Source organism: Cajanus cajan, chromosome 9 (assembly GCF_000230855.2).
Source record: "Cajanus cajan strain Asha chromosome 9, NIPB_CcT2T_4, whole genome shotgun sequence".
Taxonomy (NCBI): Eukaryota; Viridiplantae; Streptophyta; class Magnoliopsida; order Fabales; family Fabaceae; genus Cajanus; species Cajanus cajan.
In genome coordinates, this window is record NC_138525.1 from 30151628 (window position 1) to 30179144 (window position 27517).

General features: G+C 36.5%; 3 protein-coding genes and 2 long non-coding RNA genes across 6 annotated transcripts; 3 read left to right on the plus strand and 2 right to left on the minus strand.

The window, feature by feature from the left end:
* Positions 1-5270: 5270 nt before the first annotated feature.
* On the minus strand, positions 5271-6855 carry LOC145952071 (uncharacterized). The gene is made up of 2 exons (XM_083064291.1): positions 6348-6855; positions 5271-6154 (listed from the first exon to the last, which is right to left on the minus strand). Exons 1-2 carry the CDS (start codon positions 6853-6855, stop codon positions 5271-5273), a joined length of 1392 nt encoding a protein of 463 aa, XP_082920417.1.
* Positions 6856-9080: 2225 nt separating this feature from the next.
* LOC145951850 (uncharacterized) lies at positions 9081-11800 on the plus strand. Its single transcript, XM_083063983.1, has 2 exons — positions 9081-11487; positions 11572-11800. The coding sequence occupies exon 1, from the start codon at positions 9714-9716 to the stop codon at positions 10818-10820; it is 1107 nt and encodes a 368-aa protein (XP_082920109.1). The 5' UTR covers positions 9081-9713; the 3' UTR covers positions 10821-11487; positions 11572-11800.
* A 390-nt stretch (positions 11801-12190) lies between these two features.
* LOC145951851 (uncharacterized) lies at positions 12191-13784 on the plus strand. Of its 2 annotated transcripts, none has more exons than XR_014429795.1 (5): positions 12191-12531; positions 12604-12866; positions 12940-13431; positions 13512-13607; positions 13694-13780. It is a non-coding gene; the product is annotated as an uncharacterized LOC145951851 (long non-coding RNA). The 2 variants fall into 2 exon arrangements; XR_014429796.1 differs by lacking the exon at positions 12191-12531 and having other exon boundaries at positions 12705-12866; positions 12940-13107; positions 13175-13431; positions 13694-13784.
* Positions 13785-15353: 1569 nt separating this feature from the next.
* LOC145951868 (uncharacterized) lies at positions 15354-17177 on the plus strand. The gene is made up of 2 exons (XR_014429809.1): positions 15354-16069; positions 16994-17177. It is a non-coding gene; the product is annotated as an uncharacterized LOC145951868 (long non-coding RNA).
* Positions 17178-18105: 928 nt separating this feature from the next.
* LOC109794010 (uncharacterized) lies at positions 18106-18585 on the minus strand. The gene has a single exon (XM_020353482.2). The coding sequence runs from the start codon at positions 18583-18585 to the stop codon at positions 18106-18108; it is 480 nt and encodes a 159-aa protein (XP_020209071.2).
* Between the last annotated feature and the right edge of the window lie 8932 nt (positions 18586-27517).

Genomic DNA, 27517 nt, shown 5'->3' on the forward strand with positions numbered 1-27517 from the left:
TTAGCTAGGTTTCATCATCATTTGATGAACCTAACTAAACCAAATCAAAGATTTTCAAATTAAATCTTGGAGCCATTTGAGACCACGGCCGCCTAGCCCAAATGCTTTCCCTTTGGCCGGATTTCCAAGCTTCTCCTCTTGGTTTTTGAAGCTTGCCTTGCAAGCTACTAAACCAAGGGAGGTTAAGCCAACCTTACCATGGTTCTTAAGTGAACCATGGTCAAGGTTAGCTTCTCCTAGAAGCTAGCTAAACCGTGGGAGTTAAGCCTACCTTACCATGGTTCCTAGTGAACCATGGTTAAGGTTAGCTTCTCCTAGAAGCTACCTCTACCCTATATATTTGTAATTCCTTCCCTTGTACTGACTTTTGACAAATTTGAGAAATGAAATCTGAATTTTCTCTCTCAAACAAGAGTCACCAAAACCGTGAGAACCTACACTCTAAGGTTTTCCCTCAAAGTTCTTCTACTTTTGACTTGGTTCCTTAAGCTTCTACAACAAGCTAAGGAGAACCGAACCTCCTTCAAGGACTTCTACTCCATTGAAGCTTCTTCAAAGGAGATTTCAGAATCCTCAAGGTGTCAACCTCAAGGCATTTCGGTCCTTAGCATGGAATCATTGAAGGAACAACAATTTCCTTCAACTAGTTCCATCATCCAATGTCCTTTAGAGGGCAAGAAAACTGATCAAAAACTCCTTTTTAAAATTTAACATCTCTTAACCCATAAGTTAAAATAATTAACTCTAGTTACAAACTCCTTCTGTCAAAATAATTAAACAAATAAATCTTTTAAATATAAAACTTTATAATACATACATATCCATATAAAAATAATTATTAAAATAAACTCAATTAATTATAAAATAAATAAATAATAGTAATTAACAATATATATATATATATATATATATATATATATTAAAATACCATAAAATAAATATTTCTCCAATAAATATTATACAAAATAATTTTTGCAAACATTTTTTATTTAATTATAAACACTCATAATTATCAAAAGCCTGTAAATCATTTCATAAAACCTCTTTAATTAATCAAAATATCCTTTCAATAATTTTAGAAAACTTGGGGTATTATAACTTTTATTTTTCATAATTGGTTACAAATTGAATATTAGTTTTTTTAAATATTAATAAATAAAAATATTTCTTTCGCTACAATATAAATATAAAATATCATTATATATTTAAAAATATCTATTTATACAAATTTTAAATATAATTTATATATTTAAATATAATATTATATATATAATTTATTATAAATTTTAATTATATAATAAACATGCATGTGTAGTATATAGACTAAGATACTAGTATTTTAATATTTGCATACTTTTAATTATATTAAATAAATAACATAATATTATATATTTTTAGTTGATATTTAAATAATAAAATTTTAAAATCATAAAAATCAAACCAAACTAAATCACACATGATTTTATTGTTTGGTTCAGATGAATTTTAAGACAAAAATTTAATCAAATCGCATCGTGAACATCTTTAAATACTATTAAATACATGAAATGGTGTCTTATTTATCACTTTAAGAGAGGAAAGATAAATAAATATAAATATAATAAACAATATAATATAATGTAATAGGAATAAAGATATAAAAAAATAAAAGAAATGTTAAGTAGTGTGTATAATATATGTATCTTCATATTTCATTTTTAGCTAAAAACCTATTTTGGTCCCTTATAATAATTGTTTGTTTCAATTTAGTCCTACTTTTATTTTTGGTCTCAATTTGATCCCTCATAAGTTAATTGGTTTCAATTTGGGACTTCCGTTTAAATTATTTAAATGAAGTTAATTGTTGGCCACGTGGATGTTACGTAGATGCATACGTGGATACCACGTGGACGCCAAATTTTGTGAAAACACCTGGAACCAGAACGACCGGTTCTGAAACTAGAACGGTCCGTTCTGGATGCACTCTTGGTGTGTTAATTTTGCATCTGAAACGGGTCGTTCTAGATGCAAAATTAACACACCACCAGTTGTTTGTGGGAGATTTCGTCCGTAGGTTCTTTTTATTCGAACTAGCACGAGTTCATGTTTCAATTTGTGGTGTTCGTGACATGACAGAATCGAAGACTTTCAGTGAAAGAAAATAAAATCGTACAAGCAGCGAATAGAGTTAATTTAGGGTGCTGTTTCAGCACGTCAGAAGATCTATGCTCATTATTTCGAGCACTTCAGAAGATCTATGCTAGTTTGGAACATCAGAAGATCTATGCTCACTATTTCGAGCACGTCAGAAGATCTATGCCAGTTTTAGCACTTCAGAAGATCTATGCTTGTTTCAGCACATCAGAAGATCTATGCTAATTGTAGAATCAATTTCATGCATATAATAATTAACGTGAATCGAACAGATGACATGTATATTGACTGCAAAAATCATATCCTTCATTAAATGGTAACAGAATTACAATTCGTAAGGATAACGAAACATGTTCAGAGTGACTACACTACACTAGACTAGATTATGTTATGCTACGCTATGCTACGCTACTCCTAAAAAAGGAAAAGAAAAGTGGTCGAGAAATCGTACCGAAAGCTGTCTCGTATGCACAGTATGCCTTATGCGCGGGCTGCGGAGTGCGTGTGAGAACTGTGGGAATTAGATTTCTGACCCTTTGCTACGAGCATGACTCGTTTAATTTATAGACAAAGATTTAGGGAAGATAACTATTTCTGACGTGCCCCGGAAATGCATAACCGTTCTAAACTTCCACATAGTGGCTTATTCTCGGGCACGTCTTTGGATAACTTCCTGGAACCGCTCATTAACTTCCGCAAACCGTTCTGTAGCCTTTGACACGTATCCCATGTTACTTCAACCACTCTTAAATCGTGTCTCCTTTAAGTTCTCCATTCTGAGAGGTTACGAAGTATATTCGTGTATGTCCGGATTCTTGAGATTTCGAGTACCCAACGAAAACTATACTTGCATGTTTCCTGATTTTGCTTGTACTTTGAGAGGTTGTGAGGCCGTGAGCCCTTTTCCTGAGCAGCGTTCTTCCTGGTTTGAGGATTTCGAGAGTTTCACGAAAAATGTCTTCGCGTATCTCCTGATTCTCTTCAAGCTTCATATGCCTTCTTTATAAACTTCTTTGCCATTTTTTGATCACCTAGGATTTCGAGCATCCTGTATTTCGAGTGTCTCCGAATTCATTTTTTGGTACTAACAAATGCCCCCCAGAAAACATTTGTTTCGAAGTAACTGAGAAAGAATGTTTTCCAATGCCTCAATCTTCTTTCTCTGATAAGACCCTATAGCCACATGCTTCTTGCGAGAATTAAATGTCTCTGACATTTTAATTCCAATTTTCTCCTTTTCGTACCTGCTGCGATAAATTTGGCGGCACTGATTCTGCTTTAATTTGATTTTATCCTTCATAATAATTGCTTTTTTTCAGAAAGAAGTGGATTCAAAGGTGTTTGAATCTTCTTCTGAGAGCCCTCGAAATGCTCCTACTTCTCCTACTGTTGCTCCATCTTCTCGAGATGTTATCAAAATTCGTGAATCGGCCTCTCCTCTTGAACGTCCTGAGGTATGTTCTGTTGACTCTCGATTTCTCATTTTTCTAGCCGCTCTCGAACTTGTGAATTGTTACACTGCTTTTTCACAATAGGTGGTTTCTTCCAATGTTCTTGTGACCACTGTTCCTGTCACCATGCCAACTACGGAACCTTCCCCTTCTGGTCCTATACAAGGTGATGCACCTTCCTTCAAATTCGACACAAGAGTGTCCTCTGGACAAGGTAGGTAATTACTTCTTGGACATTAGGGTATTCCACCAAAGAGTATCTTGTCTTACTAAAATATCTTTTCTGTGCAGGTCTAGAGGTAACTTCTGAGGACAAACAAACTCCTCCTTCCGGTCAACCTACGAGTTCAACTGATGCTGTCCCTTCTGACAATCTGCTGGCTTCTATTCCTCCAGATGACATAGACCTTATAAGCTTCTTTGATAACGAAGCTGCCCAAGATGACATTTTTGAGGTCTTGGAGAATTGGACTAGCGGGACTTCGGCTTCGGGGAAGACCCAAGAAACCGTTGCGAGCTTTCAACTGCTATTATCTTCCTTTTGTTCGAAAGCCTATGTGGATCATCTCGATCAAGCTCTCATGGACCCTCAATTCAAACTGGAGGTTGAGCGGATGGTTGATGAGCTAAATGCACATCCTGATCTTCCTTCGGAGGTAACCGCAGAGCTAAATGAATATGCTCATACCTTTGCTGCAGCCTCCGAATTGCACACGAAGTGGTCCACTGTGAATCAAGAGATAACTAAGATTGAGGCTGACTCTAAAGAGGATCGAAGCAAATTGGAAAGGCTCAAGACAGAATTGCTTTCGATCAAAGACTCCACTTCTCAGATCATCCCAGAATTGATGAAGCTCAAGCAATCTGAGGAAGAGACGGAGCGCACCCTTGTTGTCCTGTAGAGAGAGCTTGATTCGATCAAGTCTAAACATGCTGCTTTGAAGCTCTAGAGCCAAGAGATCATGTTAAAGAAAAAGGGTTTGCGGGATGAAGGAAAGGCATATCTCTTCGCCTTTCAAAATCGTTGGATCAAAAGAGAAGATTGGAGGTATTGTGTGCTTCGCGGAAGCAAAGTCTCGACCAAGCCTACCAGGCATATGAAGCACTCAAATCCAAATTCTGCAAGTGATCGAGAACCTGCGAGATGCCTATTTATAATTTAGTATTCATCCGCTTGTACCTTTATTGCTTAGCTTATCTCTTTGAACACTCGTCTCAGTACATGCTACTTTCATGAAATTTCTTCAAGTACTTTCCATTGATCACTTTACTCACATTTCTCGAATTTAACTCTTTGATCAAGTATGCATTGTTTGAGTAGATTCTTTCGATAATGAATGGTCCTTCCCAATTATAGGTCCATTTACCCCGATCTCGAGATTTCTAATCCATTGGTAGGATAACTTTTAGGACTAAGTCTCCACTCGAAAATTGTTTGCTCTTGACCTTTTTGTTATAGACTCGAGCTATTTTTTCTTTTTGGTGAATTACATTCTGCATGGCTATCATTCTTTCTTCATCCAGACGAATTAGTTCATCATACATTAAATTCCAATAATCCTTGACTGGTAACTTATTTTGCCTTTGCACGTGAATGGATTGCAAATTGATATCAATAGGCAAAATTGCTTTGTGACCATACACCAACTTGTATGGCGTAGTTTGAGTGGCATTCCTTAGTGAATTTCAGTAAGCCCATAATATTTGCAGCAATGTTTCATGCCAATTTCGAGGTTTCCCCGAAATATGTTTTTTGATCAAAGCTATGATCACTTTGTTAGCAGCCTCGACTTGGTCGTTAGCTTGTGCATAGTAGGGTGTCGAAGTAATCATTTTGATTCCTCTCGACTGGGCACACTGGACCACTTTTCGACCTGTGAACACCGTTCCTTGATCCGTAGTTATTGTCTGGGGTATTTTGAATCGAAATATAATATGGTCTTCAATAAAATTTATCACCTCTTTCAGGTCAACCTCCTTTACAGGAATTTCTTCCACCCAATTCATAAAATAATCAATGGCCACGATTATGTACTTATGGTTTTTTGCTGACGGAGGATGAATCTGGCCAATTACGTCAATTGCCCAACCTCGAAAAGGCCACGGTTTAACAATCGCATGCAACTTGGTTGCTGGTACTCTATGTATTGGGCCATGTTTCTGGCACTCTTCGCAACCCTTTGCAAATTCGATACAATCTTTCAACATGCTTGGCCAAAAGTATCCTTTTCTGGACAAAGTCCATTTCATTTTCTCCCCCGCTTGATGGGTACCACAAATCCCTTCGTGTACCTCTGCCATGGCTATATAGCTCTCATGATTTCCAAGGCACTTAAATAGAACTCCATCGAAGCCTCTCTTGTATAACTCATCGTTCAATATCACATAATTGAGAGCTCGATATTTAACTTTTCTGTCAGCTTGGGAATTTGGACTTTGCAGATTTTCGATTAGCTCTTTCCTCCAATCCTGAATGGTTGAGGTGTCAATGATGAAGCATTCGTGCTCGTCACTCAACTCATTCCTTATACAAACAAGAGATTCGAGACATTCCCTGCTTATATTGTACCCTGCTTATATTGTACCCGGATGCAATCTGAGCTAGTTCATTCGCAATTTCGTTCTCGTTACGAGAAATATGTTCTAATTGGACCTCATTGAATGAATTTAACAAAGCTGTAGCTCAAGAATTGCATTCGAGTAACTTTTCATTCATGCATTTATATTCTCGAGTTAACTGTTTAATCACGAGTTGCGAGTCACCTCGAATGATTATGTTCCTTGCCCCCAAGTCCTTAAGCAATTTTAGCCCAGTAATCAATGCTTCGTATTCATTTTCATTATTTGAGCATTCAGATTTCGTTCTCAATAAGAATTTGGTGGGAATCCCACCCGGTGAAATAATTAGTAATCCGATTCCTGCTCCTAACTCGTGTTTCGATCCATCAAAATTTAGTTCCCATGATTTCGTGGTTAAATAATTAACCTGTTCATTTAAATTCGAGTGATCCACGAGAAAATCAATGATTACTTTCCCTTTTGTGGCTTTGAGGGGAACAAACGTTAACGAATACTCGGTCAATGCAAGAGCCCATTTCCCAATTCGAGAATGCAGGATAGGTTTAGACAACATATATTTAATCACATTATTTGGACAGAACACGAATACATCATAAGGTTTAATATAATGCTTCAGCTTTGTACAAGCATAATACAAACTCAGACATAACTTCTCCAAAGAAGTGTATCTGATTTCAGCCTCGACTAACATCCTACTGATGTAATAAATGGCTCTTTCGATGCCATCACTAGTGCAAAAAAGGGTATTTACGTCACCCAATTTACGTCGCAAACAGTAAACACCGACGTTGTAAAAACGCGGTGGCAGTTTCGTAAATAAGTGGAGACTAATTTACGTCGGACCCCCTCCAGTCCGACGTAAATGTGGGAATTAACGTCGCAGTCTTAGAGTCCGACGTAAATTTACGTCGGGCCCCCTCTAGTTCGACGTAAATTTACGTCGGGCCCCCCTAGTCCGACGTAAATTTACGTCTGAGCAACATAATCCGACGTAAAAATGGCACTATATTCCCCACCTTTTCATTTTCCATTCCCGCGCTCACAGTTTACAAGCAATCCCTCTCATTTTCTCTGAATTTCTGAGTCTCCCACTGCGTTTATTGCTACATTCAACGTATCCAAGTCTCTAAGTGTCTGCACGTTGGTCGTTTGAGGTTAGTTTGTTGTCCCCGTAATTTTTTTGTTTTTCTTTTGCTATTTGTTCCGCTGGAACGGCCCGTTCTACAAGGAGAATGGGTCGTTCTCCTTGCAGAACGGCCCGTTCTGCAAGGAGAACGACCCGTTCTGCTGGAATTTTTGTTGTTGTAATTTGTTGATCTGGAACGGCCCGTTTTAGTTTCAGTACGGGCCGTTCCAGATGCATTAAAGAAGAGACTTTTTTAGGCATTGACCTTTAGTTTACCATCGATTTTTTAGGGTTGTAGTTTAGGTTAGAAAATTTATGAATAACTGAGTCAATAGTTAATTTGTGTTAATATATAGATAATGAATCGAAGTTGGATGAATGCAAGTCGCATTAGTCAAGAGTACAGAAATGGAGTTGAAGAGCTCTTACAATTTGCAAGAGAAAATGGGAAACCCATCAAAGGGGCATATTATTGTCCATGTGTTCTATGTTTGAATCAGATACGTCAAGAAGTTGGAGAAATACGTGATCACCTGTTTATATATGGTATTGTGAAGAGTTATACAGTATGGACATGGCACGGAGAAATATTAGACATTCCAACAGTGTCAACAACTGAAAATTTTGAAGGGATGGACGATAACTTAGAAGAGATGATACGTGATGTTGGTGAAGAAAATTTTAAAAGAGCACATGTGTATGATACCTTAAAGTCTAATTTTGAGCAACCATTGTACCCAGGATGCAGTATGTTTACAAGATTATCAGCAACTTTAAAATTGTTTAGTTTAAAAGCAAGAAATGGTTGGACTGATAAAAGTTTCACAGAATTGTTGGAGTTATTGAAGGAGATGCTTCCAGAAGATAACACGTTACCTAATCGCAACTATGAGGCAAAAAAGATACTATGTCCAATGGGTTTGGAGTATAAGAAGATACACGCGTGCCCTAATGATTGCATATTGTATACAAATGATTTTGCTACACTGAAAGTGTGTCCCACATGTGGATTGTCGCGGTTCAAAAAGAAAACTGATGGAAGTAATGGTGAGGAAGAAATAGAGGGTCCCCCTGCTAAGGTCTTATGGTATTTGCCAATAATACCTAGGTTTAAAAGATTGTTTGCCATTAAAGAGGATGGAAAAAACCTCACATGGCATGAAAATGGTAGAAAATGTGACAACTTTCTTCGACATCCAGCTGATTCTCCGCAATGGAAGAGGATTGATGAAACATTTCCAGAATTTGGTGCAGAGTCAAGAAACTTGAGAATTGGTTTAGCTACAGATGGCATGAATCCTTATGGGAACTTAAGTAGTAAACACAGTTCATGGCCAGTTTTGTTGGTCATTTATAATTTGCCTCCTTGGCTATGCATGAAGAGAAAATATATTATGTTGTCTATGATGATATCAGGTCCCCGACAACCAGGAAATGATATAGATGTGTATCTTAGTCCATTGATTGATGACATGAAAATGTTATGGGACACAGGAGTGGAGGTGTTTGATGCATATCGTGAAGAAAAATTTACCATTCGTGCAATGTTATTTTGCACAATAAATGATTTTCCAGCATATGATAACTTGAGTGGGTATAGTGTGAAGGGTCATTATGCATGTCCTATATGTGAAGAAAACACAAGTTATACCCAATTGAAACATGGGCAAAAGACTGCGTACACTAGGCATCGTAAGTTTCTTGTTCGTAGTCATCCATACCGTAGATTGAAGAAAGCATTCAATGGAAGTCAAGAGGATGAAATTGCCTTGACACCGCGCAATGGTGAAGAAGTATATCAACGGGTGAAGAACATTAACATTGTGTTCGGAAAGACGCAAAAGAAGTCAACTGAGAGAAATATCTGGAAGAAACGATCAATATTCTTTAATCTTCCTTACTGGTGCAAGTTAGATGTTAGACACTGCATAGATGTGATGCATGTGGAGAAAAATGTTTGTGATAGTGTAATTGGGACATTGCTAAACATCAAAGGAAAGACTAAAGATAGAGTGAAAGCATGACAAGATTTGGTGGACATGGGTATACGTTCTGAGTTGCATCTTCAGTCTATTGGAAGACGCACTTACTTGCCTCCATCTTGTCATACTCTATCAAAGAAAGAAAAAAAAAGCTTTTGTGAGTGCTTAAGCAGTGTGAAAGTTCCACAAGGGTACTCCTCAAATGTTAAGAGTCTGGTGTCTATGCAAGATTTGAAGTTGATTGGTTTAAAGTCTCACGATTGTCATGTGTTAATGCAATAACTTTTGCCTGTGGCTATTCGTAACATTTTACCATCTTCTGTTAGAGTTGCTATTACTCGATTGTGTTTATTCTTCAATGCCATTTGCAACAAAGTAATTGACCCTGTAAAGTTAGATGAGTTAGAAAATGAAGCAATCACAATCTTGTGTCAATTGGAAATGTATTTTCCACCTTCATTTTTTGATATCATGGTGCATTTTATAGTTCATTTGGTTAGGGAGATTCGATTGTGTGGCCCGGTTTATCTTAGATGGATGTACCCTGTTGAGAGATATATGAAGATCTTAAAAGGATATGTCAAGAATCAATACCGCCCAGAAGCCTCTATTGTGGAGAGGTACATTGCAGAAGAAGCCATTGAGTTTTGTTTAGGGTACATGTCGAAATCAGAACCAATAGGAATTCCCAAGACTCGACATGATGGGAAACAATTTGGTAAGGGTACTCGAAGTTTAAAGATTAGAACTGTGAGTCGAACAGAAGTTGACCAAGCACATTTGTACATATTGAACAACACTGATGAAGTAATTCCTTACATATCAGAACACATAGATGAAATCAAGATAGCACACCCCCGGATGACTGAGAAATGGGTATTGAATGAACATAACAAGAGTTTTTTAGCTTGGTTTAAGAAAAAGGTTTATGGTGAGGTTAATGATTCTGATACACTTTTGAGACTCGCGCGTGGGCCTAACAACGATGTCATTACATTTGGTGGGTATGACATTAACAAATATTGTTTCTATACAAAAATAGAAGATGACAAAAGTAGAGTACAAAATAGTGGGGTTACAATTCAGGCTGAGGCTGTGCACTTTGCTAGTTCAAAAGATAAAAATCCCATTACAGCATCCATGAGTTATTTCGGAGTCATAGAAGACATATGGGAAATTGATTATGTTACATTTAGAGTGCCTGTGTTCAAGTGTAAATGGGTTGATGGTAATACAGGTGTGCGGACAGATGATTTAGGATTTACTTTGGTTGATTTGAATAAGGTCGGCTATAAGGATGAACCTTTTATTATGGCATATCAAGCAAGACAAGTTTTTTATGTAAAGGATCCATGTAATGAGAAATGGTCAGTGGTCCTCGAAAGAAGAACCATGCATGGAACTCACGAAGATGAGTCTCTAGATATGCATGAGACACCATCTTTTTCAAGCAGATCATTTGGTCCTATTGCGGACAATGAAGTGGACGAAATACATGCTATTCGAAGTGATCATGATGAAGGAATATGGGAAAACATTCCAACCTAATAGGTTTTTTTTATGTATTATTTGTTTTTTTATTAGTTATTTTGTTGCTATATTATTATTATCATTTTTACTTTATTTGTCTATTCAGTTAATTCATTGTTTTAATAATGACAGTTTAATTTGTTCAAGATTATGGAGGATTCTGGGTCTGGCAGTGGAAGGAGGGAAGGTAGATCTGTCACCCGATTGTCTGGGTTGACAGCTGGACGCATTGCCAAGGAGAGGACACCGGTTGAGGTGGATCCTCGTTCTGGCAAGGCATCAGGCCCAAATGCTGCCAAGTTTAAGAGCTATTTGGGAGTCCTAGCTCGACGACATGTTTCTATTATCATTTCATCATGGGATGACGTTCAGGAGGTTGACAAGAACCTCATGTGGCAGGATATTCAGGTATATACTTTCACATCCTTTCAATATTATATAACTTAAATACATTATTTATTATTTGTTGTTATTTTCATAGCAAAATTTTGACATTCCCAGCACTTAGGGCATGAGGAGGAAGATGTTATCTGCCCTTGCCACCAGGTGGAGAGACTTCAAGACTTTCTTGACACGGGAGTATGTATTTGGAGAGCGCCAAAATGAGACTCCCTGTCTAAAGTACCAGATCACTGATGAGGAGTGGATGCAATTTCGTGCCACTCGATTGGACCCTTCGTGGCAGGTTAGTTATTGATAACTTTTACATTGACACAAATACTTAAGGTATATTTTAATTTATCTCATTTTCTTATTTGTATTATTGCAGGCTAAAAGAATAGCTGGCCAAGAACGACAGGCCAAGAATGATGCACCCCATCTATTGTCAAGAGGGGGATATGAAAGAAAAAAAAAGCAAATGAAGAAGGCTAAGGCACAGGCAGCAGGGGTTGAGGATGCTGACCGTGTGGAGTCACCTCCCCGCCATGAGATGTGGATAGCAGCCCGGACAAAACCAGATGGGCAAATGAGTTCTGAGTCTGCAAGGGTCGTTGCTAGTAAAATAGTAAGTAAAAATATACAAACTAAGACTCTTCATTTCAACTCATTTAATTCATAATATTTTTTAATCTTCCTTATTTTTGCAGGAGGCTTTAGTTGAGCAGAGCACCCAGGGCTCATTTGTTTCCGATGGTCGGAATGATATCCTCACAACGGCCATAGGAAAGCCAGAGCACGGAGGTCGTGTGCGTGGTGTTGGTGGTTCTTGGAGCACCGAGATTTCTTTGGTGGCCGATCATCGAGGAACAATGTCAACTCTTGTAGTCAAGAGGTTATACAGGAATTGGAGCAGAGATTGGAGATGCAGTTTGAAGAGAAACTGAAGAATATTGAAAAATAGTTTGAACTGAAGTTTGAACTTTTGGCTCGTTCTCAGCAACAGACTGCAGTTGCTCATGATGGTGTTCGAGTGAGCACTAAAGGGAGTTGTGCTGCTCCAGATCCCTCACCGGATCAGACTCACACTGATGTACCAAACCAGTGTGAGTTATATGTTGAGGATGACCCCCCACGGTTAGTGGCTATTGGCCGAGTATTTGAGGGTGGCTCAACCATCCATGGTGTCCCTCTACAGCCAGACTGGACACGGGTTGTGGTTGACCAAGTTCAAGATGTTGCTGCTCTAGTGCCTTTGCCCAATACAGAGGTTCAACTAGTGGGGCAGGCAACCGGCACATTCTTAGCTTGGCCAAAACGTTTGGTCATGCCGCTTTCAGCACGGGCAAAGGTAATTATATTATTGCTCTTTTAGATTCTTATAATTCTATTATTGTTTAACTAATTTTGATTATTTCTTTAGGATTTTATCAATCGTGGTAAGGAGGTCATGAGAGAACCTCATGTTCATGATGCCAATATCGCATAAGCTGAGGATGATCCCATATCTAAGCATCTAATCAAATTACCACGATTAAAGAAGCATCCAATTCAATTGCAGTGGGACATTAAAGTTTTTGGAGTTGATAGCTCTGATGTTCCACTATACATATCTCTGCCTGATGCATTAGAGATTGTTGGGGGAAACTGCATGTTAAATATATCTGTCATACAGTTGTGGGCCATGTAAGTCATATTTTCTTTTATGAGTCTAAATTTACAATAATTACATTTAACTTATAATAATTATTTGTGTTAGGTACATGGACAAATTGAGTGTGGAGCAAGCACAAGCAGAAGTATATGGATTTATTGAGCCTCAATCCATCCAAAAATCAGGAAACACTCAGGTCCAGATCCAACAATATATGCAAACATAGATGAGTGACTCAAGAAGACATATATACATGGCTCCATACATTGACGGGTTAGTTTTTTAATTGGTTTTTTAATCATGGTAATTTTTTAACTGATTTGTTTGTCATACAATGTAGGTCCCATTGGCAGTTAATGGTAATCATTCCTAAGGAATATACCGTGGTGTGGTTTTGTTCACTTCATCGAAAACCAAGCCACGAAATTAAAAGTCAATTACATGGGTAACTAATTTTTTTCATTATGTTTTAAAACTGTAATTATATATATTGGCTAACATTTGTTTTTATTTCAATTAATTAGAATCGTGTCTGGAGCTAATATATTAAGTGGAAGAGCCAGATCATCAAAGTCATTGCATTTCATATACCCTAAGGTTAGCAAATTAATTCATACAGTCAATAATATTTAAATTTATTGACTTTGGAATTAATAGTTATTTGTTTCTCATTTTAGTGTAATAAGCAACAAGACTCGTTTGAATGTGGCTATTACATCATGTATTGGATGAAAGCCATAGTTTCTGCGGGTATTATTGATTCTTGGGCGCAGGTAATTCATATCAAAATTTATTTAACTATATTTACCTTTAGAATAATTAACATTGTATATTAATGACACTTAAATTACCCTTTCAGGTCTTTCAAGATCCATCTCCATTGCCCGAAGATGAGATGCTCAAGATAAGAGAACAATGGGCAACTTTTTTTCTAAGTTTAGTTAGTTAGATATTATGTTTATAGTTTGATAGTTAGTTAGTTTAATTAGTTAGATAGCATTGAGAAACATGTTTTATAGCTTTTTTAGGATAATAGGATTTACATTGTCATAATTTATGTTTTTTAAGATTTATATATTATTTTCTTTTTGTCATTCAATTTTGAAATACAATTTGAATTTCTATTCTGGACTGCCTGGTTTAGATTTGGTATTTTGGATTATATTTATATGCAGGTGTTGGGTATATTAATTTACAAACGTTTTAAAAAAAAAACTCCCACAATTTACGTCGGACATGGCCTTGTCCGACGTAAATTTACGTCGGGCCTTGCAATGACCGACGTAAATTTACGTCGGACAAGGCCATGTCCGACGTAAAATTGTGGCATGATTTTGGCCCTTTTTACGTCGGTCTGGCAAAATCCCCGACGTAAATTTACGTCGTCTTTCAGAGGCGACGTAAATTTATGACTCCCGTATTAACGTTGGACCCTTTTCCAACGTAAAAGGGTCAAAATACACGACGTAAAAGACCCTTTGAGTACTAGTGCATTTTCGTCATCTTGCGACAGCATGCCCGCAATAGTCGAATCATTGGCTGAGACATACAATTTTAGCTTTCCTCCTTCAGAAGGTGGTACCATCACTGGAGGGTTGATCAAATAATTCTTAATCTACTTGAATGCCTTTTGATGATTTTCGTCCCATCGAAATTCTTCCTCCCTTTTCAATCGTAACAAAGGGGAAAACACCTTAGTCTTTCCTAATAGATTCGAAATAAATCTTCGAAGGAAATTTATCTTACCTAACAAAGACTGTAACTCCTTCTTATTCGAAGGAGGCTTAGTTTCCATGATGGCTTGAGTCTTGTTCTTATCTATTTTAATGCCTTTCTGGTGTATGACGAACCCTAGGAAATCTCCCGCTGAAACACCGAAAGCACATTTCAATGGATTCATTTTCAGCCCATATTTCCTCATTCTCTCGAAAGACAATTTCAGGTGTTGTATGTGATCTACTTTTCGTTTCGATCCAATCACTATGTCATCAATATAAACCTGCATGAATTTTTTGATCAAATCATGAAAAATTAAGTTCATTGCTCTTTGATATGTTGCACCAGCATTTTTCAAGCCAAAAGGCATTACTACCCATTCATAAGTTCCCAAGGCACCTGGGCACCTAAAGGCAGTTTTCGATACATCATTTTTAGCAATATAAATCTGGTTGTACCCAGAATATCCATCTAATAAACTTAAAATTTCATTACCTGCGACGGCATCAATCATTGTTTCCGCAATAGGCATGGGATATGCATCCTTAGGCGTGGCTGCATTCAAATCTCGAAAATCGATACATACCCTCATTTTTCCATTCTTTTTTATAACAGGGACAATGTTTGATACCCAATCCGTGTGTAACATCCCAGTTTTCAAAATGGTTATTACTATTATTATTATTATTATTATTATATGGTATTTGGTCATAATTTGGTGGTTATATTTTACTTCAATTATAGATAATTCACACTCCATTTATGCTTAGAAAGATATGTGTATTGTTGGACCTAATTAGATAGTGGTGAATTATTTTAAGAACCATTTCTCGCTGGGCTAACTGACAAGCCTCGGTTTTTTGGGGCATAACTTGGGCTGTGATGGTCCAAATAATGAAAACTTGGAGTCAATGGAAATATAAGAGAAAAACTCACAACTGTTACAGAAATAGCCATTTTCAAATTCGGTCGTATAGAAGGTCAAAATTGGAATTTTATTGATACAATTGTTTCTCGCTGGGCTGATTGGCAAGTCTCGGTTTTTGGGGCATAACTTGGGCTGTGATTGTCCAAATGATGTAAAGTCGGTGGCTATGGAAAGATAAGAGAAAACTCTACAACTTTCATGAAGTAGCAATTCGCATATTCGGCCATCTAGAAGGTCCAATTCGGTGGTCAAATATCGGTGCGGAAAAGAATATGGCATCCAACTCATCCCATTTCGTTTTGTCTAAGATTTTTTCATTATTTTCCATTTTTTTAATGTGCTATGGAGGCTATAAATAGGCCTTCACTTCTCCATTGCAAACCATCCCAAGAAACACTTCTCATTCTCATCCTCTCTTCTCTTATACTCTCTTCTTTCCCTCTTCTTCTCTTTGAAGACTAAGGGAAATCTAGAGGAAGAGGTTCTGTCCTAATTTTAGCTCCAGTCCCTGTTTTAGACGAAAGGAGCCTTGGGGAGGCAGCTGTACTATAGTCTCAGTTTCTGCCCGAGTTTCAATTCAGGTTTATCCAAGTAAGGGTGGCATTTATAAAATTAATCTAGTATGCTAAGTAAGGGTAGTACTTATAAGACTTAATCTAGTATACATGAGCATGATAGGAGTAGTATAACTTTTAATATGCTATTTTGTTTGTATGAAGGTTGTTATTTATTTAAGTTGATGGTTGTTATTTATTCAAGTTGGTGGTTGTTTTGGATATTTAATTTGGCATGGTTATGATTATATTTATATATATAATTATGAAGTATGCTATGTGTATGTGGTTTGGAGAAGTAAATAGGACTGAGAGGAGTAAGGTTATGGATGGGAGATCTCTTGGTGAGATCAGGGATATAATCTTTGGAGAAAATATGGAATTTTGGAATCCCATTGTGAGGATTTCCAATTTGGAACTTTTCCAAGGATTATATAGTAAACCACTTCAGATGTTCGGTGGATTCTGAAGTACTCCTCTAAGTATCTATTTGCTACCGGTATGGGTCTGGGTCGAGTCATACCGATGGATGAGGTGACCCCACCAGGGTTACGTGACGACGTAATCCAACTGTATACTTTCCATGAGAGGTTAGGCGTGAGACATGGGTTGCTGACATGTTTCACCGTATCAACACTTGGTTTGGATAGGTGTTGAGGCCAACATTTGGTTTGGATGTGTTGGTTACATCATGGATTATACGGTGGTGTGACTTTGCTTTGGATGTGGATTATGTATACATATGGCATGGATTGTATACTATGGTTATGGATTTCTTTAATTAATATGTATGCATTGGCATGGATGTGTATACATTATATTGGTTTATATCTATCTTGGAAATACATGTTGGTTTGAATAAATAATTGTTAAATATTTATACTATGGTTGGTTTTATACGTGCTAACCCTTATGTTTCCATGTGGTGGAACTGTGATGATCTCACTATGTGGGGGAGCAGATCAGGTGTGAAGCCATAGGATAGCAAGGAGTCTTCTGGGTAGCTGCTTTGAGAAGTGGCTAGGCTTAGAGCTTGACCAGCACCTAGGGTGTTTCTGTTGATGGTGAATGTTAATATATTTTGGATGACTGTATAATTTTACTAAGAATGACTAATATACTTATGTTTGCTATTATGGAAACAATTTTTTTACACTCTAGCGTAGCTGGCTTTTGCTCTATTTTTTATTATATATGCTCTTTTATTTTGGTTGGTTATTGATGTAATGACCTAAGGTGAGTCGTTACACCGTGTACCTCGAAGTACGAATGAATTTGGCCTTCAGTAGCCTCTCGATCTCTTCTTTGATCTTTTCGATCACCTGCGGAGCAAACCTTCATGGGTTTTGTTTCACTGGTTTCTTCCCCAAAATCATAGGCAACCTATGTTCTACCAAATTTCAATCCAAACCAGGCATTTCTTCATAGTCCCAAGCGAAGCAATCTTTATATTCATGCAGGACCTGCACAATTTGCTCTTTAACGCTCTTCTCCGCTAGTTTGCTAACATAGGTGATTCTCCTATTTTCGATTGTACCCAGATTGACTTCCTCGAGAGGATCCTGAGATTCCACTTTAAGCCCATCATTTTCCATTTTCTCGAATCCTAGAGGAGCATCGTCAAAGACACAATCAAGTCTTTCTTCGATTCCTTCCGAATCCCTTTTCTGCTCATCCTCGAGTCTCACTCTGGGCGACTCTTTCGCAGCTGTTTCGATTACCTCTTTTTGGTTTTTTGCTTTTTTGTCGGCCCGCAGAGCCGTTATAGTTTTGATATTCATCGAATGCGTGCCCCTTGGGCTCTTTCAACTTCACTACCTTCCTCGGCCTCATTGGCCGTTCTTTCGGCCATGTAGGCCGAAATTCGAGCTAAGAAGCTCGAACAAGGATCTTGTTTCATCATTCTCATACTTGAGACGATTCAATTTCGGCTTTATGAATAACAAATCCTCTTCGAACATCCCAACAGAAAGTCTTCTTAACACCTTCTTCTGCCTCCAAGACATATGGGTCTATGGCATCGAAAGGCTTAGTTTTCGCGAACGCAGTAATTTGTTGATCCGCGAAATACATTCATGTCTCGTACTCTTTCTGATCTGCATCCAACACTTCTAAATGTTCATCATCATTCCAGAAAAATATTTTTTGGTGCACTGTCGAAGGTACTGCTCCCATTCCATGGATCCATTCTCTTCCTAACAGCACATTGAAGTTAGCTTTCGAGGGAGTCACAATAAACATGGTGGTCCTTCTCACACTACCAATTTGCACATTTAGCAATATCATCCCTTCTGGTTGAGAAGATTTTCCAGCATAATCATAAATAAGGATATTGTGAGGTTTCAGATTTGCCACAGTCTTCCCAAAACGTTTCAGCATCGTCTGTGGGAGTATGTTTATAGCAGCACCTTCATCTACTAGGACTTTGTTGATTTCAACTCCTTCTATCATAAGGGTCAACAGTAAAGGTTTCAAATGGTCCTTCATTTCTTGGGTAGGTGATTCAAACACTGCTGAATTAAACTTTAGAATGACTCGAGAAATTTGATTCATCTATACTATCTTTGACTCATAGTTAGGGTCACCGAAAAAATCTTCACGGTGTATGTCTTCCTGTTCATTCACAGATTCCATTGCTTCAGCATATTCAGAAGGTAGGATTGACACCACTCCACAAATATCTTCGAGAGAGTCCTCCAAACCACTTTCAAAATAGTTTGTAATCAAATCTTCCTCATCCTCTGCGAATTTCTTAGCTGCCTCACTTTCGTAAGGTACAGGAATCAAAAATTGATTACCTTTACGTCCCTCGAAAGTTTCCTTTCTCATTCTCTGTTGCCTTCTCCACTGAGTTTTGGTAAGGCCATTAAAAGGATATTTAATTCCTCTTCCAAAACCTCCTTGCATGTTTGACATAAATCTGGGTCCTCCAGAAAATGGGTTTTTCGAGTAGTTCACGATTTGCTTTCCTCGACCCATTCCAGCATTGGGCCTTTGTGGAGAAGTCCACTTCCCAATAGGAACATGCGCGTTTGGCAAGTATGTATTACCAACTCGAGAGGAGTTATACATCTCCATCTTTCCGATGGGAGCCATAGAAGCATTGCCTTGTGGCATGTGAACTTGACGCATTACTATGCCAGTGTTCACTTTTGACTTTCCTCGAGCCTTCTCAGCTTTATAATTTTTTATAAGTTCAGATTCCTCGAAAGCCTTAGCCGCTGATCTATCGAACACAGCGCTATGTCTCGGGCAAAGCATAACTTCCCGATCATCATCTTTCTTCTTCGAAAGGAAATCAAGCAAACTGTCCCCCTCTTTCGGATAAATGGGTTCCTGCTCTTTCGCGAACTCCTCTAAGAGCTCCTCCAGCTTTTCATCCGTAATAGGTTCGACAACTTCCTCTTCGTTCACAACCAGGTCCACCATATTAATTTCAAGCACATTAATCCCCATAGGGAGAAGTTCCACATATCCTGCTTGTGCAGCAAATGGATCAGTATCAACTTTCATTTCCTTCTCCTCGAAAGCCAAGCGACCCTTAGTAATCGCTTTCTCGATCATGTCCCTGAAATGTACACAATTGTTAGTCCAGTGACCATACATGTTGTGATACTTACAAAATGTTTCCCCTTTTCTTTTTTCAAAAGGAGGGATTTTATGATTTTCCGGAAGTATAATTTGCTTATCTTTCAGTAAAATATCGAATATTTTATCAGCTTTCGTAATATCGAAACTATATTTTCTATTCGATCTGGCCTCTATATTATTTTCCCCAGGTTTTAGTAATTGGCATTGATAGGTTGGCCCGGGTTGTAATTCAGCTAAGTTCACTTCCATTTCTTCATTTAGACATTCGAAATTATCATCGTTAACGTCCATATTGTCTAAATACGCCACTTTTTCTTTTTGAACGAACTTGTCAAATTTTCTCAACCTTTCTTTCTCTGCTCGAATTTGTTCAATTCGTCTCACTTTCTCTACCAGTTGAGCCATGTCTCTCAATTGTTCATTTACAAGTTTCTTTCCAATCGAAAAATCCAACCCAGTGGCTGCGATTTTTACCATCGCGACTTTAATTGTCTAAATCTATTCAAATATTCGTCCAGTGTCTCGTGATGTTGCCTTTTTATATTCATCAAATCAACTATGCTCACCTTGGTTTCCTCTCGAAAAAAGTTTTCGTGGAAACTCCTTTCTAGTTGTGTCCAAGTAATAATCGAATTAGGTGGCAAAGTCATAAACCACGTAAAAGCATGTTTGGTTAGTGAACTTGGAAAATATTTCATTTTCAAATATTCATTACCCACTAGGTCTCCACACTCGACTAAATATCTTGCTATGTGTTCTACGGTGGATTCACCTAACTCTCCTGAAAATTTCGAGAATTTTGGGACTTTCATCCCCCTGGGTAGCTCAGATTGGGTAATATAGTCAGGAAAGGCAGATACAAAGTATGGGTGCTCATTTCGCCCCGTTTCAAATCCGTGCCTATTCAATACCCTATCGACTATATGATCTAAATTTTCCTCGACATTTCTCAGAGGTCCCCCTTGATTGAGATTGATACGATTTCTAATCTCTCGAATGTTCGTCTCATTGAAGGTTGGATTTTTGAGCCCGTTCAGATTCACACTCGTATCTCTCGAGAGCCGATTATCATTAAGTTTATCTCCTATTTTGCCCATCAGCTCATACAGGGGTGTGAGTATGTTGTGCATTTGTGTAGACAACAAATTTACCATATCGTGGTTACTATGATCCATTTGTTGTCAAAGGGCTATCATGGCTTCATTGCTTATACCTGTGGGTATATAATTACTTTGTCGAACCAACGACCCTTCTTGGTTTGTGCCAACATGCTGGTGAGGATCGTGCATGATAAAGCCCATCCCATTTGGGGCTGCATTATACCCATATGATGATATTTGCCTTTGAGGATTGTGCCCAGAATATGGTATTGGCATTTCTATGCTCATGGGCTGGGTACTTCTCCAATTTGGAGGCATCCCCCATGGGTATTCGCAGGTAGCGTTCACCATTTCTTGTGACGCATTCAGAAATCCCGCGGAGTTCAGAATATTTACAGGAGGTGGAGACATTGCCCCCCTGGTTTCATTTAGCACATTTTCTTGATTTGTATTCCGATTTTCTCCATTACCCTGTTCTTCATTAAGCGCATCTCTTCTGCTGGAAGTAGACATAGTTCTCCCACTTCTAAGTCTCATAAAAATTGAAGCACACACAGAACTAGTTCAATTAGTTCGATTAAGCTCACCAACCAAACGGGTCCCACCAGGCGTGCCAATTTATTTGTGGGGGATTTCGCCCGTAGGTTCTTTTTATTCGAACTAGCACGAGTTCACGTTTCAATTTGTGGTGTTCATGACATGAGAGAATTGAAGACTTTCAGTGAAAGAAAATAAAATCGTACAAGCAGCGAATAGAGTTAATTTAGGGTGTTGTTTCAGCACGTCAAAAGATCTATGCTCATTGTTTCGAGCACTTCAGAAGATCTATGCTGGTTTGGCACATCAGAAGATCTATGCTCACTATTTCGAGCACGTCCGAAGATCTATGCCAGTTTTAGCACTTCATAAGATCTATGCTTGTTTCAGCACATCAGAAGATCTATGCTAATTGTACAATCAATTTCATGCATATAATAATTAACGTGAATCAAACAGATGACATGTATATTGACTGCAGAAATCATATCCTTCATTAAATGGTAACATAATTACAATTCGTAAGGATAATGAAACATGTTCAGAGTGACTACACTACGCTAGACTAGATTATGCTATGCTACACTATGCTACACTGCTCCTAAAAAAGGAAAAGAAAAGTGGTCGAGAAATCGTACCCAAAGCTGTCTCGTATGCACAGTATGCCTTATGCGTGGGCTGCGAAGTGCGTGTGAGAATTGTGGGAATTAGATTTCTGACCCTTTGCTACGAGCATGGCTCGTTTAATTTATAGACAAAGATTTAGGGAAGATAACTATTTCTGACGTGCCCCGGAAATGCATAACCGTTCTAAACTTCCACATAGTGGCTTATTCCCGAGCACGTCTTAGGATAACTTCCTGGAACCACTCATTAACTTCCCCAAACCGTTCTGCAGCCTTTGACACTTATCCCATGTTACTTCAACCACTCTTAAATAGTGTCTCCTTTAAGTTCTCCATTTTGAGAGGTTACGAAGTATATTCGTGTATGTCCGGATTCTTGAGATTTCGAGTAACCAACGAAAACTATACTTGCATGTTTCCTGATTTTGCTTGTACTTTGAGAGGTTGTGAGGCCGTGAGCCCTTTTCCTGAGCAGCGTCCTTCCTGGTTCGAGGATTTTGAGAGTTTCACGAAAAATGTCTTCGCATATCTCCTGATTCTCTTTAAGCTTTATATGCCTTCTTTATAAACTTCTTTGCCATTTTTTGATCACCTAGGATTTCGAGCATCCTGTATTTCGAGTGTCTCCGAATTCATTTTTTGGTACTAACACCAGTACATCAGAACGGTCCGTTCTGAAACCAGAACGACCCGTTCCAAGACTGGGAATAGAATATTCTTTATTAATTTTATTAAAAAATATAATAATTTTGAAAAATATTTTGTTATGGTAAAAATTTTAAAATTATTTATTTTTATAAAATACAATTGTCTTATAAATAGAGTAATAAGTTTTTCTTTTTCTCTTTCTGTCTGAAGAAATATTTAAGTGTCACTTTATAATTTTTTGCAACTTATTTAAAATTAGAGGAATAAAATGATAAAAATTAATAGGATAAATATAATAAAATTATTAATTTATTTTCTTTTAGTGTCCTCTAAATTTTTACGTTCATTTAAAACAAAATTATTTTATATGTTAATTTGAATTAATTTAACGAAGTATCATATGATTTTTAATTTTTTAAAATTTTTTATAAATTTGATCTGTACATGAAAAACTTTTTAATTTAACAACTAAATTCTTAAAAATTTGATATAGAACATTAATTATTAAATAGAATAAATCTATCAAGACTTACTCTTGAAGTAAGTAAATTTTTTTTTCATTAAAAACGAAGTTAAATTTACCACAAAATAAAAAACAATTAAACAATAAAATAAAATATAAAAAATATTAATATATTTATTATATTAGATATAACAACATAATTAAAATATAATTAATAATATATATTTTATAAAATTATTAATATTTTATATATAAAAAAAAAGAATGAAAAAAATTTTAGTGGGGGCACTTGATTAACTTACATTTGTCCCTGCATATGGTTGTGGTGAAATGTTAGTCCTGTGTATCCTCTTCCTTTACTTCAGGTTCTACCTCTTAAAGAACAGATTGTTGTTGTTGGGGTACATCGTTAATGACTTCAAGGAAAAATACTATGTCATTTTATCCTTTACTGTATAATGTCGATTTGGTAGTAAGTGGTTCACTCAAGTTTGAAATGAAATAAAATCTGCTACCATTGTCTTTAGTGATACATTACATTGTCCTTAATAATACTGTATAGCCTAATTGTTTAGCAATTGAAGTTATCAATTTCCATTGACAATATTACCAAATTCAGTGTTTGAAATGTTTTGCACCTTGGGTCTTTTTCCTTCCATGATTTACAACTGTGAAATATAATCATTGATCGTTTATGCTTAGCAGTCTGGAACCAGAACGGCCTGTTCTGAAATCAAAACGGCCCGTTCTGGTTGCACTTTTAGTGTGTAAATTTTCCACCTGGAACGGGCCGTTCCGGATGAAAAATTAACACACCAAAAGTATAATCAGTTATCCACCTATGCATCTACGTGGCATCCAAGTGGCCACACAGTTAACTCCGTTTAAATAATTTGGACGAAAGTCCCAAATTTAAACCAATTAATTTATTAGGGACCAAATTGAGACCAATTAATTTATTAGGGACCAAATTGAAACCAAAAATAAAAATAAGACTAAATTGAAACAAACAATTATTATAAGAGTCCAAAATAAGTTTTTAGCCTTCATTTTTCCTTTGAAGTATTCGTTCCATATTTCAATTGTTGAATATGTTTGTTCGCCTCCAATCATTAATATCTTGTTTTCACTTTTTTTTTTTCAATACAAAAAGAGTGAATGGCACTGCTGATTTAAAAAAAAAAAAATTCTGAGAAACGATTTTGTTCCTATGGTTAGGATATGTTTATAAACTTCTTATAAGCATTTAGAAAATATTGAAACATTTTTTATAAAAAATTTAATTTATACATAAATTTAAACTTTAAACCTGAAACCTTAAAACCATGAAAAAATCATTATGCTACAATACTTTTGGTTTTCCTGTGTTGTTGGCTATGACAAAGGAAAAAAAAAACATTTTAATGTGTTGTGGGGTCCAAATGTATTACGATGTTAATGAAACTCTGCATTAATTTGTGTTTGTTGAGGCAGAAAACTTTCATACGCGGTGCTGTATACGTGCCCTTGCATATTAACCAGATAAGCACTCGCTAATACCACATATTTTCATTGGATAAGGTAGGCCTTTCGTTATCCAAAAATATTTTCATTTAAAATAAGTTGTGCCTTAAATTTGTTGAAAAAATTATTTTCAGCTTTCATATAAATTAATCAAGATTATGTATATCATTAATTTTTAATAAAATATTCCTAGTTATTTATCCCTTCTTTCAATTGAAAATAAAAAAATATAAATGAAAATCGACTTTTAATAGAAGATTATGAAATATGGTAGAGTTTTCTTTTCATGCTCTGCACCAAATCTAGAATGAGAAATGGTATGCGTATAGTGCTAATTGAGATTTTTTTTTCTTATCATCGATTAAAATTACAACCACGACGTCGAGACCAAGTAAAGATATATTATTAAATTAGGAGATTGTAACATTTTTATGAAATTCAAAATATTAATTATAATTCTTAATTTTTGTGCAAAAAAATTATTTGGTGATCAAGATATGATAAAAGTAAAAAAAAAAAATACAACAAGAGCTAAAATAATATAAAAAAAAGCATAAATCTTAATTTTATCTAATGTTTAATGCACACTAAATAAAAATTAAATAACATTATTTGTATTTGTCACATGGCATCAATTATCTCATAGAGAAGACCTAGATGGGTCAAGTCATAGTCAAGCAAGTGAGACTTGACCTATTACAATTAAATAGATAGAGTTATGTCCTAACTTATAGCTATAGTTTGTTGCTAATGGTAAGTACTTGATCCAAGTATCCAACAAACTATTGTATGACAAGCGAGAATGCTTCTATGACAGGTAAGTCAACACCCGTCATAAAATAGTTGTTGTCATAGGCTGGCCAACACATTATATGATGAGTGCTGAGTTATCTGTCATAATTTTATGAACACTTGTCATAGAACATTTTAACATATTTACAATTATGTCACCGTGTGCCTAACATGAACAAGACAGAGAACCTTTGATTGAAACCACATTCAGCACCATAAAGATGTGTCCAACGTGGCTAAGTTCTACATTTAGCAGACCACGAATTTCGCTTAAGCCACCTATAAACCAAAATAATCTCAAGCATGCAAAGTACCAAACAACATATATACACCACCAACAACTCATATTTAGCAAGAAACTCAACATGCAATCAAAGATCACCACAATATCATCAAAATCTTCTCTTTAAAAATGACTATACCAAGTTCAACAACCAAACTTTACAATAATGCATTATAGCAACATAATTGCTCTCATTCAATAATCACTTAATGTATAACAACCCAACAATCATCAAAAAACTAAACTCTAACTTCCTTTACCTTTAATTCAAAGTGAATATGGGGAAGAAGAAGAATAAATGAAAGTTAAGCACTAAGACTTCACACCAACATAGATTCTTAGCTCCACAAGCCTTGAATCATTAACTCAATTGATCAACTATGATCCTACACACTAAGGAAATCTATGAAGTAAAAGAAAAAGGATCAAAAGTCCAAAACTTCTCTCTGTAGTTTATCTCTTTAAGGTTCTTAAGAACTAATCTTATAAAGCTTAATTCTAAAAGAAATATTAAATACTTCTCTCCTCAAGATCAAATTAGACCTTTATTAAGAGAAACCCTCTAAAATACCTAAAAGACTCTTTAGGAGTTCCTCAAACCACATAGCCCCTCAATACCACACCTCAAAACACCAAAATATATAATTATTGATAAAAACATAATAATTAACAAAAGGATACTATGTTACAAAATCAACTCACATAATAATCTCAATGTTTTATTGTTGACCTAGTTAACAATAATATACTCTACTATGGATTATTTATGAATAATGTTCTTTGTTCACCAAAATTTCACAATCTAATCATACTTGATATATTTTTTAATGAATAAATTATTCCAATGCTATACAATAAATAACACAATAAAATGTCTTTATAAGTGTGTCTTTATATATATATATATATATATATATATATATATATATATATATATATATATATATATATATATATAAAATTAAATGTCTATGTACATTAAGTCATGATATACAGGTGAAGGATTAACCACTGGCTAAGATTAATTAACTCTAACATGATATGCCAACCAGTAGTACAATTGTGGGTCTACACTTGAACACGTTCCTGTTGTAGCAAACTCAAGCACAAGTCTCAAGCTTGCAGTAGCAGACACAGGCGAGCAAGCTGCAAAAAGTCAGCAACAACACGCATATTAAAAAATGGTTAATGTATCGCCCACATCGACACCAGGGCCCAAATCGGTGCCAATGAGATCGGACCACACCAACTTATCGAAATAGGCCTACTCTCCAACTGATAAGATAAACTGATAAGATTGAGATCTTATCAAATCATAACAAAACCCATCATCAATTACAGGAAAAACCCTAATCCAAATCAAGGTACGTGCATTATATATATGAGAGCTACTCACCCACAGGAACTAACTTAAGCATTAGAGTCTCTTTTGCAGGTACCAACCCCATCTCGGAGCAGCAAACCTACCAAGCAAAGGAGGCTCACCGACCTTACTCGAAGATCGTCCCCACATCGATCTCAGGTAAGAACAGTTTGGCGCCCACCGTGGGGCTTGTCGCCACCCGCCGAAACGGACCTTGGCATTCGCGACGATGGTTGGACTCTTTTTAAAGTTTTTGAAAACTGTTGGATTATTAGAACGACTTATTCTCAAACTGAGACCTCATCGAGCTAACAATTTTATTTAAATGACTCTCACCAATCCATGTTAATCCCAAGCGGGACCCTCCATGGATTAGTGGTTTTCGTAAAAAGAAGGGTTCTTGGAGTCGCCACCAATATTTTACTCAAAACATTGGAAAAAGATATAACGCAATTGATTTTCATAAATCAACTTTGGCCACTACAACCAGAGTCGGGTAAGGGAGTCGGTTACGTGCGAGGAAGGTGTTAGCACCCCACAACGCCCCTTTCGGGTTCCCTATGACGGATTATTTCATAA

What these genes read in the sequence shown, in the direction of transcription:
- LOC145952071 (XM_083064291.1), bottom strand. Translation starts at nt 6,855, where the DNA reads ATGTTAGTCGAGGCTGAAATCAGATACACTTCTTTGGAGAAGTTATGT. An exon ending in AAGGAACATAATCATTCGAG is followed by an intron (nt 6,155 to 6,347) that starts GTGACTCGCAAC and finishes CAATATAAGCAG; the next exon opens with GGTACAATATAAGCAGGGAA.
- LOC145951850 (XM_083063983.1), top strand. Translation starts at nt 9,714, where the DNA reads ATGTATTTTCCACCTTCATTTTTTGATATCATGGTGCATTTTATAGTT.
- LOC109794010 (XM_020353482.2), bottom strand. Translation starts at nt 18,585, where the DNA reads ATGAATCAAATTTCTCGAGTCATTCTAAAGTTTAATTCAGCAGTGTTT.